Genomic DNA, 16,292 nt, shown 5'->3' on the forward strand with positions numbered 1-16,292 from the left:
AGCGCATCCGTAATTTTAAGTATGTCTATGTACACTACTGTAATATTGACTTAAAAGTTAGTGCAAAATCCAACTGAGGAGGAGTCTAGTTTATGTACCGGCAATTGTTTTGAAATCGTGGCATCTTATACTTATTACTCAAGCAAACTTTTCAGGTGACTTCATTAATATTTCATAGTTGACACTCTGCAGGAGGCCTTTTACAGGCTCACACATGTTCAATGCGCATAAAGTATTACACCCATGGCTGCTTTAGTGTTGATCAAGGCTACTTGATACAGACAGAAATTCTGCTTGTATAAAGACAATTAAACAGACTCTGCCAGGGGTTGTAAATGAGAGCTAAACGATTGGCATCAGCCGGTGTCACAAATTTAGACACAAAATACCACTTCCATTCATAAAAGCCTCTACTCGATAATTAGTTTATCGAGGCAACACACTTTTATTTGCTCACTGCTATGGCATCAAGTAAAATTGTATGTCCCAATCAGACACTGTGTCTGGGGAAATTGAAATAAACAAGACTTGTACATAGACCAGTGCATGGTAATGTTACATTGTGTCTAAATCTTGAACACAGGGTGCCAATCGTAAACTCTCATTTACAACCCTAGACAGAGCTAGTTTTGTCTTTATACAAGCAGAATTTCTGTCTGTATCAAGTAGCCTTGATCAACACTAAAGTGGCCACGGGTGTAAATGCTCTCATGAATTAAAGTGGCCAATACAGAGAATACAACTGAATGTTCATGTAGTAAGTGAAATCAAGAAACAATTGTGGTTTGAGAGAGAGGATACAAATTCTCATAGAAACTTTAGAATTGCTTGCTCCCATGTAAATATACATGTATGTATCTTGACAGAGTACAAAGTTCACTCCCAATACCCTTTAAACAGGTCTCTACTCTCAGTTTATAACAACTGGTTTGAGTAAAACCATTTTGGTGAAAGGTTTAAGCCTCAGTCGATTGCTTGTAGATGAATTAAAGTATTGATTTGATAAGACATAGTCCATATTTTCTGTGAATGTAAATATGTTCTTCAATTTTGGGGTGATGTTGAATTGTTTTTGCTGAAAAATTGTAATTTTTAAATCACTAGGATTCCAGAGAATTATGTTATCTTGGGAATTACACAAAGGATGACTCATTCACTGTCAACTTTTTGATAATTCTTGGAAAGAAGTACATATATGATTGCAGGAGAATGCACAGAATACCAAAGATTTGACAATTTGCAATATGTATACAAGAAAAAATAACATTGGAAAAACATAAACATAAACAAACATTTTTTGATAAGACATACACGTATTTAAAAGTGTCAAAATTAAGTATTTTTTTTACAAATAGAAATTTTTGGGATGTAAAATCAAAGCAATGTCCTCCTTTTTTTGTAGCATTTTTCTGGAATGTTTCTTTTTCTATAAGTCAATAGAAAAAGTTTCAAAAAAGTCTTGGTTTGATCATAGTGTTCCGGAATTACATGTTGGTGAAACTAAATAAATTTGTATCATGGGGACAGAAGAAGAAGGGTCTGGACTCACTAAATCAACCAGTAACTGTGGAAGGGATATAACTGTTTCCTCATATTTGGGCTTTTCCAAAATGTATACTTTTGGGGTGTTTTGAGTTCCTAAAGTGGTAGAATTTTTTATGTTTTGACACAGAGGAACATAGACAGAGTCGCAACGGATATTGTTTAAGGCGTGAAGCGGTTACGTGACCCATCCATGTTCGCCTCGCCTCAGGTTGCTCTCGCATCTCTTTTCCGAAGAGTGCCGACCATGCATCCTTCGGTAATTTTCGGATTTTCGCCAATTGTTAAGCGAAAGTATGTTCGGCAAAGTTTGTGTTGTTGTTGTCGTGTGGTGATGAGCTGAATTGACGTGCTGGCGAAAACGGGAGTGTTTTTAGCGTAAGGAAAGTGAGTTTTACCGTTTTAAAAATTCCTCTCATATTTTTATAAATACATAATGAGTGTTTTTTAACCAAATTTGAAAGTCTTTTATCAATACTGTCTGGTTTTACTCAATGTTTTACGGTCAGTCATACCGTCTTTTACACGTGCGTCAAGGACGGACATGTTTTTGAAACTGCTGGCGTGTTATGTTTTCATTGGCGTGAAGCAGTGTTTCTGGCCTGAGAGCTCACAAAGTAAATATGGTTGCTACGCGACTAGCAGTACGATGCCATCTCGTCGTATTTTTCGCATAATCTCGTGTAATTATCAACCACAAACAAAGCCTCCAAAAAGTTTAACACCTTTGAAGCTCATTTTAATATGAAAAGCCAATAGTCTACCGAGACGACCATGGAACAAAAGGCATGCAAGCGTTGCCACTCTGCTATGTTTCTCTGTGGTTTTGATAAGGTCTACTTTCATTGGTTGCAATTAAATTAATTTAAACTGAAATTATTCATTACAGGATATCTCAATAATAATGCAAAATTCAAATGATGTCATATTCTTTAAGGATGTCAGATGCCAACGGATACATTTATATAAACAATTTTTTTCAATTACTAAGCTTCTTTGATTACAACTTTACTGCCATGCATGTTGTCATTTTCATGGGTTGCACCTTTAATCTTTGCTGAGATTGCAAGATTAGAATGTCAAAGTTCTTACAAGCTATGTATTTTTTCAATCGTATTCATTCTGTTTGATACTATTCTGATGATCTCTGTTGATGAAAATGAACCTTTAATTTATACCACAAGTGAGAAATTGCTGCTATACATACTGTTGACAAAAATGTATTATTCTTGGTGCAATGTAAAAACTATATTTTGTAAAAACTTGTAGTATGAGGTGAAAACTATATTTTGTAAAACGTGATGTCACAGCTCCTAAAATTCCACTTAATTATGTTGCTGTTAAATTGTTATATTTTTGACACATTTTTCTGAATATCAAATAAAAACAATGAAAATAAATTTGCACTGGTATGTTTAGATCTTGTATTTAAAGACAGGAGTCAATGTTGTTCTAATGTGTGTGTATGTGTGTGTGTGAGTGGACTGTGTGCCATTGAAATCTTAAGAAACTATCAAAAAGTGGGATGAAAATGACACTTTTTTCATTTGCCATATTGCTGCCCCCATCATGTTAAAAGTTTGATATTTGGTGACATCATTGTGGTTGCCATAACATCCATACTGTCTGATTTCCTGTTGAAAGCTGTTAAAAAGCACTTAAAAGTCAACTTCAGCTGCTCATATTTCAAATTTTCCAATGGTCACTCCCCACCCAAATGTTTGCCCTGCTTGTATTATAATGTGAACTTTCTGTTGTCAATTTAAATCATGAATAATCTAGTGAACAGTTTTGTTATTAAAGATACTTGCTGGTTGAATTTATGTATGCTTGTACGAGCAAAATTCATTATAGTACACTGCAGGGCATGGTTATAGTAGAAACTCACTTGGCCAATAAATTCATTCCAGACACCTTTTCATATGCGCATGCATATGCCTGGTCATCTGTTCAGGATATTTAATGTTATTTTCCCTCAATAAGCAGGAAATTAACGTTTAAGAAAATATTTATTTAAATTCATGAGTTGCATCCCCGGTAGTTAAACTGAACTACATTTCTTTCAAAATTTGATTGATGGGGTAATTGCAGCCTCAGGTTGAGTTTTTAAGCGTGAAACTTTTAACTGAATTGAAGGGAATTGCTAATCTTTTAATCTTTTAATATATTGATATTATTATTATTATTATTATTATTATTATCAAAGTTGTGTTTTCTGACAAAGAAACAAATACATTTTTGCCAGATTTCTTTTACATATTTACTACACTCAAATAAGATGTGTTCCAGTGTTTCTTCTTGGCCACAAATATGGCATTTCCCATCACTTAAAGTGAAAGTTTTGGCCAAGCTTCCTGTGACTAGGCATCGATGGAAAATCTTCCAATTTAAATCATTTACTGAATTTCTGACAATTCCTGTTGAATTAAGACGGCTGAGTAGAGTAGCTTTGTAACTGTCAGTGAGATTTAGATTCTCTGCAGTGATCATTTGCGCCCTCTCGCGATTTATATACCGCCCTCTTGAGGTAATTCGCTGTGGTCAGGAAAATTGTCTTTTAAACCGTATAAATTATAATTATGTGCGAAAAATTTATGTCATGAAATACATGCTATATGTATAGTCAGGCGATCCAGTTAAAAAACACTTTTTTGTGTATCAGGAGTTATCATATCCTTCGAAACAATGATTAAAATTAGCTGAAAATATAAAGCTGTTCTCAGTTAGTCGAATCCGAAACCGAATTCGAATCCGAAACCGAGTCTAACTTCAGCAGAGTTCTCAGTTGCCTCTCCAGAGGGCGCCGTCTATGACCTTTGGCTTTCCAGAGACGCGGTCAAGACGTCTCTCCAAATCCACTTCGGGCGACCAATGACATTGCTGAAGTCGTGTTCGAAGTGAGGGAAATTCGTCGACAGCGTTCTCCTCGGAATGGCCGCCAGCAGACGACGTAGACATGTACGAACTTGGCATTATTCCAGCATGGATTCGTTGATAGTACCATCGTATTACCTGTATATTCGGCCCAATTTTGATGACATTTTCTTGTAAATGCATGAAGAACAGATTGTATGATCATAAATTTGAAGGTAAGTGTCAAAATTTTGGGAACTAGCTCAGTTTTCAAACGTACGGTGGTACGCAGACAGGTATGTTGAGTTGATTTTGATACATTTGTGGATTTACAGTGAGAGAGAGTGATTTGAGAATTATCACTCCTGATGCAGCTGTCGATGGTGGCTGACCGTCACATCTCAGCATACTATAGTAGAAGCGTGCAAACTTCCAGTGACCTTCAATTAATGTCAGTATGGATTTCGAGACCGCTTTGGATATTGCGACACGCCGTTTCTCTCCCGAGCACCAGTTACATCTCCGTGAGAAACAAATAGCGGCACTGAGTAGTGTTTACGAGGGTCAAGATGCGCTAGTGGTCTTACCCACGGGATATGGCAAATCTGTAATTTTCCAGCTACTGCCATATATTTTTACTCTGAAGCACCGTGACGTCAACACAGTAAGAACAGTTCTTGTCATTTCCCCCTTAAACTCTCTAATTTTCGAGCAAGTGAAAAAACTGAGAGCACGGGGGATGGCAGCGGCAATGCTAGATGTAAATTTCAAGCCAAGTGCCGATTCAGGTAGTGGTGCAGACGAGTCTGAAGCTCCGGATGTTGAACTGAAGAGGGATGGAGACTTTGCGTTCTCAGAAACCGAAGATGTTCATGTTTTATATGCACACCCGGAAGCAATAGTCTCGAGTAAGGAAGGGCGGAGGTTCCTTTTACGGAAGCGCTTCAAAGAAAAGTTAGTAGCCGTCGCAGTAGATGAAGCACACTGTTGCATTGACTGGTAAGTATATGTAACTTACATAATGTATGCTGAGATAGTGCTATTAGTATTAGTACTAGGTTGATAGACAATTTGACAGCCAGAGGCACACTCATTAACACAAGTACAATATAAAGACGTCAGGGATGTTGTGTAAGGGTCAATTGTTTATGACATTGATGTTGAAAAATAAATGCTTCAGTGGCATGATTATGTTGCCCTCATTCTGGAGGGACTGGTTAGTTCTGGACTAGTTTGTTTCTTCTGCCTTGGGGAAGGGGGTGGTCACATACGAAATTGCTTGATCTTAGTCTTTGGAGAAAAGAAACCAGGGCAACTCTCATATGCCAACTTTTGAAAACAGGGTGGTCCCCAACCTCAATGCCAAAGGTAAAATAAGATTTAAAAACTTGTGAAATATCTTCTTCAATACTTTGTACTGACCGTCCCAACTTACCTATGATATCAGCAGAGTTACACATGAGATACTCATCTTTAATTTGAAAACCAAATATATGGAGAAAGACAGATCTTCCCCTTTAGGTGTATCCATAGAAATGAAAAATGTCCTGTAATGTTTTTCATTTGTTCTATATGTGAATGTCAATTTATCATAAATGTTTTGTTAATATTCTTTCCCATACTGAGTTCACACATCAACACAAAATGGGATGTAGACTTTTATCATATAAAGAGCAGATTGCAACTTGAGGAGTGCAATGTGCATACAAGATTTTGATATCTTCACTGTAATTATATACTTGAAGGGTGCACTGAAATCTTCAACTGGATGATACAATTTATAATGCATTTTATGTACTTTATATAGGCATGTACTGGTATGCCATTGTCACACACAAAACACACTGACATCTTGTCCCATACTGACCATTTCCAAACACGGTAACCCCTCGCCATCAAAATAAAAAATAGAGAAAATATCCCCTGGAATCTATTCTCCAGGCTGCTGCAGAAACTGACAGCACTTAAAGGGATATAGTCGTCGGAACTGCGCCTGTGCGAGTTTCTTGTTTACAAACAATGTATTTCGTGCACGATGTGAAGATGCACCTCATCATCATACCTGCAACATTTAAATTATACGATGATAGATTATGACAGACCATGTTTTAACTGTCATCAATCACCATTGTGCTTGGATACATTGTTGCCATGGGTCGTATGGGTCCCATACGACCTTTGAGCGCAGTTCCGACGACTATATCCCTTTAAGTGTTGTAATTCTTTGCTGTAATACTGTATGTGACAGGGGACTTACTTTTGTAGCATGTGTGAATGACTTTGATCAGTTGTTGGATTTTACAGAATTTTATTGCACCAAACATTAAGGCTAATGTAATTAATTTTTGTTTCATATTCACAAACTATTTCCAAAAGCTTGGTATGTATTCAGTCTAAAAAACACCCAAAAATTTAGCAGTTGCTCCACAAATTTTAGTTCATAATGGCTTATAGGGTGTAAGATTTGATATTGTTAAGAAGGGTGACTGGGTTATTCCTTGCATTCCTTGATATGTATTGATACTTGAAGATACATGCATTGTCTGTACAACATGGTGGTGCTTTTGTGAAGAAATAGCAATTTCAACATTCAAATCATGCAAAAAATCAATTTTCTTTGAATATTTTCACAGGGGACACGAGTTTCGTCCAGATTACTCACGGCTTTGTGTTTTGGCCTCTTTGTTTCCGGATGTACCTCATTTAGCATTGACGGCTACTGCTACTCGGAAGTACGAAGAGGGTATTATTTCTTCACTCTGCCTGCGAAATCCTGTGAGGATCAGGGAAAACCCAGACCGACCCAATATCATCTATGAGAAATATCAGCGTCTTCCAAATTTAAGGGGCAAGGACAGTTACAGCGCAGTTTTATCACCAATTGCTGAAGATTTGAAGTTAAGAAAGTTGGATTTTCCTTTGACTTTTATTTATCTTCCATTAGAATGGTGTGGATATGCATATGTATTATTTGATCACATTCTTGGCAAAGATCAGTATCAACCAATCAATTCATCACCTCTTCCTAAACACCGTTTATTCAATCAGTATCATGCTCCACAAACTGAAGCAATGAAGACTGAAATTCTTTCATCTCTCATGGATTCTTCGTCTCCACTCAGAGTTGTTTTTGCTACTGTAGCTTTGGGTATGGGTCTTGATTGTCAGCGGGTTAGACAAGTGATACATATTGGGGTGCCAAGGACAGTAGAGTTTTATTTTCAGGAAACAGGTAGGGCAGGAAGGGATGGTAATTTTGCAAGGGCAGTGATGTACTATAACAACAGTGATATTGCATCAAATAGGGACATGTCAAATGCTATGCGACAATATTGTCAAAATTCCACTTCCTGCTTGCGAGAATTTTTATTGAGCTATTTTGATTTTGAAAAGCCTCCATCAGATTCACCAAAGCATTTATGTTGTTCTGTTTGTAAAAATTCATGTACATGCTGGTCTTGTTCCTCACATGAAGATGTAGAAATGGAAGCTGTTTAGCCATTTGATTATCATATATTGATTGCCTGGTTGAACTCATGATGCTGTAATCAATCAAAAGTTGGAGTTAAACAGGGCTGTAATCTGAGCCCTACTTTATTTAAGCAATAAAGCACACCCAGCGATGGTATACCACGAGATTTTGAACAGTTCACGACATATATGCACGAGCGATAGCGAGTGCATATATGAAGTGAACTGGTCAAAATCAAGTGGTATACCGTCGCTGGGTGTGATTTATTGCTATTATATCATAACAGTATATTGAAATTCTGGAGTTGAACGTCATAAACGGAGTTTTGCTCAAGCTGAGAGCTTGCGCGTATGCCAGCCGTGGTATATCGCCCAATATACCTCGGTTCTTTTCGCGTCTCGAACAATCAGATTGCTGTATTTGCACCATCAATATACTGGTATGACATAATTAATATTAACATAAATGACCTTCCGGGTACTTTTGGCTCCAGTGAGGATGGTTTAAATGAAAAAGATAAGTTGTTGTACATGTATCTTAAGTTCAGATGATAAGCTGTCTCTCATAAAATATATTACAAACATGTTTCCCCAAGTAGCTGCAGGTAAAGACATTGACGACAATGTTTTGTGCAATGTTTAGTTTTGTTCATGCTATACTTCACTTTCCGAAGTGTGTTGTTGTGCAATATCGTGAAAGTGTGATAAATATGTTGACAGCAGACAACTTTGGGAACTTACATGAATGTGTTTTGTTTGATACTTTATATTTTTAGAATAAAAGTACTGAGCTGTGTATGTCCAAAAATTTGTTTTTTTTCATTGCAGTGTCATACTTTGTAAAGATATCCTATGAAATTAAAATAAAAAATTGTGAGCAGGGTTTTGTTTGATCTATTTGTAAAAAATTGTACATTTATTGTTAAAAAGCAAAGTGATTACAGTTGGCTAAAGATATATACTTGTTGTACATTTTGAAACATATTAATGTATGAGAATTCTGTACATCTTTTTGATATCAATCATATATAAATTGATTTTGTCACTTGAACTATAAAAACATGTAAAAAGCTAGCTTATACTATGTGAACTTAATTATTTTTTTTAACTTTTGAATTGGTGATCAAACAAAATAAATGTCATTTCCTTATTGTGTACATAATTGCACCAAATATTGAAAAATTATAGCATCATCCAAATTTAATTTTTATCCTAGGTGTTTTCTTACCCTTTTACACTTGAAGCTATCATAATGTAATTCTCTAGATACTGAGCAAATCATTACGTTGTACATGAAATTCTTTATACTCTAGAGTGAAATATTAATTAAAGAATACTTTTTACATAAAAGATAGTTTCATTTATGTGTAAAATTAATGACACAGTATATTAGCTGGTAAATGTAACTGCATTTCACAGTTGGCATGTTTGTTCGGGTAATCTGGTATGCACAGTCTCCTACAAAAATAATGAAAATTAAGTCTCTATAGAATATCATCTATGTGAAAGTAGTGGTAAATTGAGTTAACTACCTATACTGTATTGTTGCACAAGATATGGATTACCATAAACAAAAATTGACAAAATTACTGTACAGTGACAAAATACAATGGTGCATGGTAGTTTTGACATTGAAAGACCAAGAAAGTCACTCTATGTTCCAACATCCAAACAAAACTACTGATTAAACTGTTTGCAGTTATGTTCACTTGTTAATAACCTTGTTATGTCATAATAACCTGGGGTTATGTCATCACTTTCTTGACAATATAACTCAAAAGCCAAGTATTCCCACACAGGTACATCTACTAGAGAGGAAGGAAGTTTATATAAGCCAAATCATGACCACACAGTCATACATGTACTTGGAATTAGGCACTGGTCCCATAACATCAAAAACATCCAATAAATATTGTGATTATATATGCTTATGCACTCCTCTGTTAAGATTATTAATTTAGAACACAATTCTAAAATGATCCCAACATAGATTTATGTGCCAAATTATTCAGGTGTCATTGTCACTGCTGTCATCACAGGGAATGCCTTGGTCATCTGCAATTTCATTTGCTTTCCTCCGTATCCAAGCATACAGATCAGGCATGTTGAGTCTTTCCAAGGGACTCAGACCAATGTGCGGAAAGTGTTCATGCCTCCTCCCTGGTGTCACCCTGTATGGTCTCAACATCCGTAGATCATCAAGCACAAGATTTAAGTCTGCTGTGTCACATTTCATTGGATGGTCTGTTTTTTCTGGTTTGATATTGGTGACGTCATCAAAATTACAGGCTATGTCATAGAGACCAGTAGCTGCCTTTGAAGCTCTTAGAATGGCACTTTTGGTCTTCTGAGCCCCCATAGCCTTGACAACTGACTTGAAAAAGTTGTATGAAGTTCATTCCGTAAATCAGAAGGGAAGTTATTACCAGCTCCTCCTCTCTGATTGACAAAACGCCCCCATAACACACGTTGTGCCATTTGCTCAGATAGCAGTGCTTGAACTTGAGCTATTTTATTGACAGCTTCGATGGCGTAATTGGAGTGATGACCCTTCCTGGATTTAAAATACATCAGCAGGTACTTCCAGTTGATTATGTCTCTGTCCCCATCACCTTCCTTATGTGTGTCATCTAGTTGGATAAACATCATGCCAAGTTCAAGAACTGTCTTACTGTAGAGACGAACTCTATCAACATCACCATCTGGGATTTGTGTAACTCCAATAGGATGTTCACTTGTATAATTGTGATCATGCATCATTTGAACTGGCTGGTGTTCATCTTCATGATCAACATGGGATGGATGGTGTGTTATACAGTACCCATGGTCTAGCATATCATCTTCTCTTTCTGGTAAAGTTGGCTGTCCTGCCGTAGCTCCTCCATTACGTTGTAAGTCCCATTCAGTGGCAGTATTTGGGAGAATAAGCTCATCAACAAACCTTCCAATTATTGTGTCAATGTAATTTCTTTTCACAGGTACGGATGCAGATGCTACTGGAGGGTGATATACAAGTGGCTGGCTGGTAGTATTTTCCATGCTGAAGAACTCAAGAGCAGCTTCCGTAACGAAGGCATTCACCATTAGGATAAGAAACTGCTTGGCTGCATCATAGTTTCTGGTGACATCAGCTGGTAAGTTGTTTCGTTGCAGGAGTTCTTTATAGTACTTAAAGGTACCAGCATCCCTTGAAGAATCCTGCTTGTACAACTCTTCCCAAACAATGGACAAGAATGCACGTTTAACATGTTCATTTTCAATACAACTGGATTTACATGCTCTAACCTATCAGTAGGAGTATGGGCTCCAGCACGGATATGTTTGCTCTTATAAGTACGAATTCTTGTCAATTCATCTCCCCCAAATGGTACCTGTGCAAGATCTTGGCCTGCCTTGTCATAAATTGTAGAAAGGAATTCTTCAATATAACCTGAATATCAATCACATCACTGTACTTTTTCTCATCTTTAAACTGTATAGGGAGATTAAACACGCTAGATCGTTTCTCCATTTCTCTTGAATATCTATGAATTATATGGCCAGGAATAACAGAGGAAAGACATTTGAATTTTTGCAAATTTTTCACAATAATTCTTGACACAAGAACAATCAAATTTGATCTGAAGATCTGTTTCTCTTCTGTTGATGGTATGAATGATGAAGGAGGCATACTTTTCAAGTTAGCTTGTGGTGTATTATTTGACAAAGATGAAAAATCTATTCTTTCAAATATCAAAATTTGTGTAAACCAGTGATGATCTCGAATTTTATTGTTAACCAGCATCTGCCTGACATTTTCTTTCAAGTCGAGATTATCACCTGTAATCTGAAATTTTTCACCCTGTGAGACTTTATTGATGATATCATCTTGGTATCTTCCTCCAATTTCTTCCAGGATATTTAGCTGTTGCTGATGACTCAGGCTTATACCCATTCTGTTGAAGCGTTCATAAGTCTGCAATCAAAGGAAATGGACAATTACATATAGCAGATGCCGGACATTATAGCAACAGAGCACCCTTGTATATATGCTGTACACATGCATTTTGTTAATGATCAAAAGCAGCTTCATAAGTTAATCCCTCTGATAACTTTGAGTTTGGGTCAATTTTCAGACTTTTGAACTATTCAGCAAAATTTAATCCATAGTGTCTGTTAGAAGGACTATCAAAGACTAGCATTTGTACAAAACAACAATCAGGGCAGACACAAACCTGTTAAAAGGGATTACCGTACTTTGGCACCATGAGTTTATAATCACGATGATATATTCTTTGTGCCTGCTGAGGGTAGACAGATTGAGTACCTAGGTATTTTGAATTCCACCGAAGGATGAGTAATCATTTACATGCAACATTCAATGTATTTTGGCCATATACATTATGTCAAGATGAAATAGTAACATCACTTGTTTGAAGTAAAAGACATTTCTGTTCCTGGATGTCAATACAGCCCAGAGATTATGACCAATACTCATGGTGTTTTAGTAAGCATATGTTGACCAAGGTTTCTGACTACATCCATGTCTATAGGTGGTAGTGATAATCAAATTTGTCAATACAAAAATTGATTTATTTATTCAGACAGATGTTTTACATCTCAAATGCAATCCAGGGTTATATGAAACTTTTTTGACCAAGTTTCACTAAAGTAAGAGTACAAGATTAAAACAAATGTGCACACAATTACTAATAAGATAATAAAATGTAAGATATTTATGCAGAAGAATGTGATTGCTTGATGTAGTATCTATGTTTCTTCATATAGAATTCTTACTATTCTTAATTATCAAGTTCATTGAAACTATGACAATCAGTCGAATGGCGGACTCTAATTGATTGTTAGAAATTTGGCTCTACAAAATGTTTGGTAAATTCAAAAACTGTTGGTAAATACCTTAGAGTCTACTTTGCCAGCACTCATTAGCATTGTATTCATTCGTTGAAGCAGACTGAGTTCACGATTCCGCTGTTGCATCATAATGCCGTACACAGTACATATAGGGTAGATCCTAGCATTACCACATCTACTCAGGTTAACACTTTCCCTATGGACTGGGACAGTGGTTGTGACTAAAACATCCAACAAGTCTGGAACTCGGTCCTTCATTTCCTTCAAAATGGCTTCCCACTCAAATTTGTTCATGTGAGATGCCATTTTACTCCTGCAGAAAAAGTAATACACAAAATCCTTATAGAAACATATTTCAACAAAATGTTTTTAAAATATGATACCAAACTTAAAGCAAAAATTTGCTTTTTTTCATACTGCCAAATTTTGATTACTTTTCAAGCACAAACACCAAGTTGAAAGGTAACCTCTATTGCACATTGTGTAAAGTCAAGCTCAAAGTCAATATTCTGACTTGCCACATAATGCTGTGTTTTATCAATGTATGTGATTCTAGATAGCAACAAAATGCTGGAATTGTGATCACTTATTAAGCCATCTGCTGACAATTAGTATATTATCGTTGATCAATGCATTGAATGTGCCCTGACTTACCTAAGAATAGAACACTCTTTTCCAGTTTTCTTAGTTAACTTTTCACAGTCATAGTTTAGTTGTAACAAAATCATCTTTTTTAGAGCATACTTCAGCGGAGTGATTTTCATTGCACTTGATGCAATCATCTGTGGCAGGCCAGTATCTATTGCATGTTTCATCTCATCTATTTCACTCTGTAGACACAAAAAATTAGATAGACCATAAACCTGCATTATATTAAGTTTTTGTCAAAGTTGAATGTGAATGGGAAATACATCAGGGTACAAGAGTATTTGCTTTGGCATCAAGGTGTGAGAAACATTGAGGTCCAAGGTTAATGACAGTCATGGAGAAAACACAACTCACTCCTACACTTGTTAATAGTCACTGATATGCATAAATAAGTCAGATTCAGATTGTTAATTCTTTAAGAAAATTAATAGAATAAGTATTATTTATGATCAAGTAAATTTTGTATAGATGAAGTTTACCTCGACTAGTTTGGAATATAATTTTAATTCTTACTTGTCGCAAAGGCACAGACAGCTTCTTGTCTGACATCTCTGGGTTCAACAACCCAGATGTTTCCAAGATAGACTTCTCACCACAACGTTGATTGGTCTGGTTGTTGTTGTTGTCATTATAATTATTTGCCAAGATCGGCCGCAGAGGTTTTGTTTGAATCGCCATATCAACCGGTTCTAGGTGAAGTCCACCAACCATGCTTTCCTCTGAAATTATCGTGGTATGAAACAATATTCAAATGTCGGACACGAAGGCTCTATTCAATCTTGACATACAAACAACAAAAGGACAAAAAAATTGTTGTTTTGGAAAGCAAAAGCAACTTTCAAAAAATTTGTACTCCACGCGCACTCAGTCATAACGTAAACCACCAGTAGACCCTCGAGGGTCTACGCGAAAACAGCCCTGTTACTAGGAGATCCTTCAAACTTCCAAAAAAATTTGTTTGAACACTCACCTTTGCACTGACAATGCATTTGAATTCCTGTATTTTTTCTTCTATTCGGACAATTTTGCGATGGCACCCCTGGCAAATGATTTTGTGGACATCGCTCGCGCTCTGTATCTCGGTGTTTTTCAAACCTCCCCATTCATGCAGACGACGGGCAATATCAATATCGCCAGATCGCCTACCAAAAACAGAAACGTAATGTTTCCCGTCGACAATGTTACGGCAAGCAGTGCAAACTCTACCAAGATAAGCCATTCGCACGGAAAATAAACAAAATCTTTAAATCGTCAGCGCTTTCCGTCTGTCGTCTGTGCTGTACTGTGCGCTCGGTGACTGCAGCCTGTAGCATGTAGTACTTCCGTGTTTTTAATTCTACCGGGCGTATCAGCCAATCAGCGTCTACTTGGTTACAGCCAATCAGAGCGCGAGTTGAAGTGGATTTGGAGAGACGTTTTGACCGCGTCTCTGGAAAGCCAAAGGTCATAGACGGCGCCCTCTGGAGAGGCAAAGTTCTCAGATGAAGAAGATTGCCCGCAATCATCACCTGCGCCATTAACATGCCTGTGATCACGATTCAACACGTCTTGTCATGTAGCACTGAAGACAAGGTAATGACAATAACATACCATCTCGTCATTCAATTCTGATCTGAACATGTAAACAATGATTTAGGGGTACTGGTCCAGACGCTTCGCACCAAAACCTCCCAATGCAACTTCGTCCCGACACGCTTAAAATATGGAGGTACATCCTAGCTGGTACCTCCATGATCATAGTCATACTAGCTTAGTAGCTACCACGGCCACGATGTATCATAGTGTTGTTTTTACGTGCAACTTGGCAGCATACTGTGTCGAAACATTTGGCCACCATGAACCTTGCCCTGCGTACGGGTCTGTGTGTTCTCGGCGTTATTATACGGCCTCCACCAGCCGTACCTGTACGCAAGGCTACCATTAGCTGCAGAATTGTAGCGCTACGGCGAGGCGGTCGGTGATTTTTTGCTCACGTGTTGACACACGTGAGCATATGTCGCAGCGATGTCTGTGTGTCTGTCTGTCTGTCTGTCTGTCTGTGTGTCTGTCTGTCTGTGTGTCTGTCTGTCTGTGTGCTCAATATCTCAAAAACGGCTCCTCAGATCAGAATCAAATCTGGTATATAGATTCAGTTCGCAAATGGCAAGAACTGATTAGTTTTTGGTGGGTGTGGCTTGCTTACTTTCTGCTCATTTGCATAATTAATGATTTTAGAAAAAACGGCTATAGCTAAAAGCTGTATTAACCGCCATCTTGGAAATCGCAAAGGATTATGGGGCGACCACAGTGCTATTGGAGGGCAAACCCAAAAACATGTCACTCAAGCCATAGAGTTCTAGCATACACATCGTACCAGATACTCCGCTATTTCCGACCATTTCTTCTACAGAACTACTAAAACAGCTCTAAATTCCACCAGAAAAAATATTTTCGATTTGAAATCGTTTAATAAATCGGAAATTAACACCGCTAAAACAATTCAATCGTCAAATTAATAAAAAGGACCATAATCATGAAATTTAAGCGAAACATGAGTTTTTATGTGATGACAGATTTATTGCATGAACGGTAACATTTTTGAGATCGACAAATTTGTCATTCAAACTACGAGTAAGTGGAAATATATAATTGTTTATAATGTAGTATTGACAAGCAGGTAAGAATCCAAAGGCGTTTATTAGTCTGTACTTACGAAAATAATAAAATCTGACATCACCGATCATAAGAAACATGGTGTTGAAGAACATATTTTTTTAACAGTAGACTAGGGCGACCATTTTCGGTAAGTATAATTCTAACTTTAGCAAACTTCTGAAACAAACATATGAAGAGTAACTTCAACAGTCTTGGTTTTGTTCTACTCTCGTTATCACATTAATCAAATATCGGGAAAGCATGTACATTTTTGATATCTGTTTAGCGACTGT

At 37.0% G+C, this 16,292-nt stretch overlaps 2 protein-coding genes across 7 annotated transcripts in view; both read left to right on the plus strand.

The window, feature by feature from the left end:
- The first annotated feature begins 4,333 nt into the window (after nucleotides 1–4,333).
- On the plus strand, nucleotides 4,334–8,663 carry LOC139116312 (uncharacterized). Its single transcript, XM_070678947.1, has 3 exons — nucleotides 4,334–4,631; nucleotides 5,042–5,394; nucleotides 7,029–8,663. The coding sequence occupies exons 1-3, from the start codon at nucleotides 4,614–4,616 to the stop codon at nucleotides 7,891–7,893; spliced, it is 1,236 nt and encodes a 411-aa protein (XP_070535048.1). The 5' UTR covers nucleotides 4,334–4,613; the 3' UTR covers nucleotides 7,894–8,663.
- Nucleotides 8,664–14,795: 6,132 nt separating this feature from the next.
- LOC139116309 (DNA repair protein XRCC1-like) overlaps nucleotides 14,796–16,292 on the plus strand; it is a 216,354-nt gene continuing 214,857 nt past the window's right edge. For all 6 annotated transcript variants that reach the window (XM_070678935.1, XM_070678939.1, XM_070678936.1 and 3 more), the window contains exon 1: nucleotides 14,796–14,937. In XM_070678935.1, the coding sequence (XP_070535036.1) occupies nucleotides 14,887–14,937 (51 nt within the window). In that variant the 5' untranslated portion in view covers nucleotides 14,796–14,886. The remainder of the gene's footprint in view (nucleotides 14,938–16,292) is intronic.

The sequence above is a fragment of the Ptychodera flava genome, chromosome 17 (genome assembly GCF_041260155.1).
Source record: "Ptychodera flava strain L36383 chromosome 17, AS_Pfla_20210202, whole genome shotgun sequence".
NCBI classification, from domain to species: Eukaryota; Metazoa; Hemichordata; class Enteropneusta; family Ptychoderidae; genus Ptychodera; species Ptychodera flava.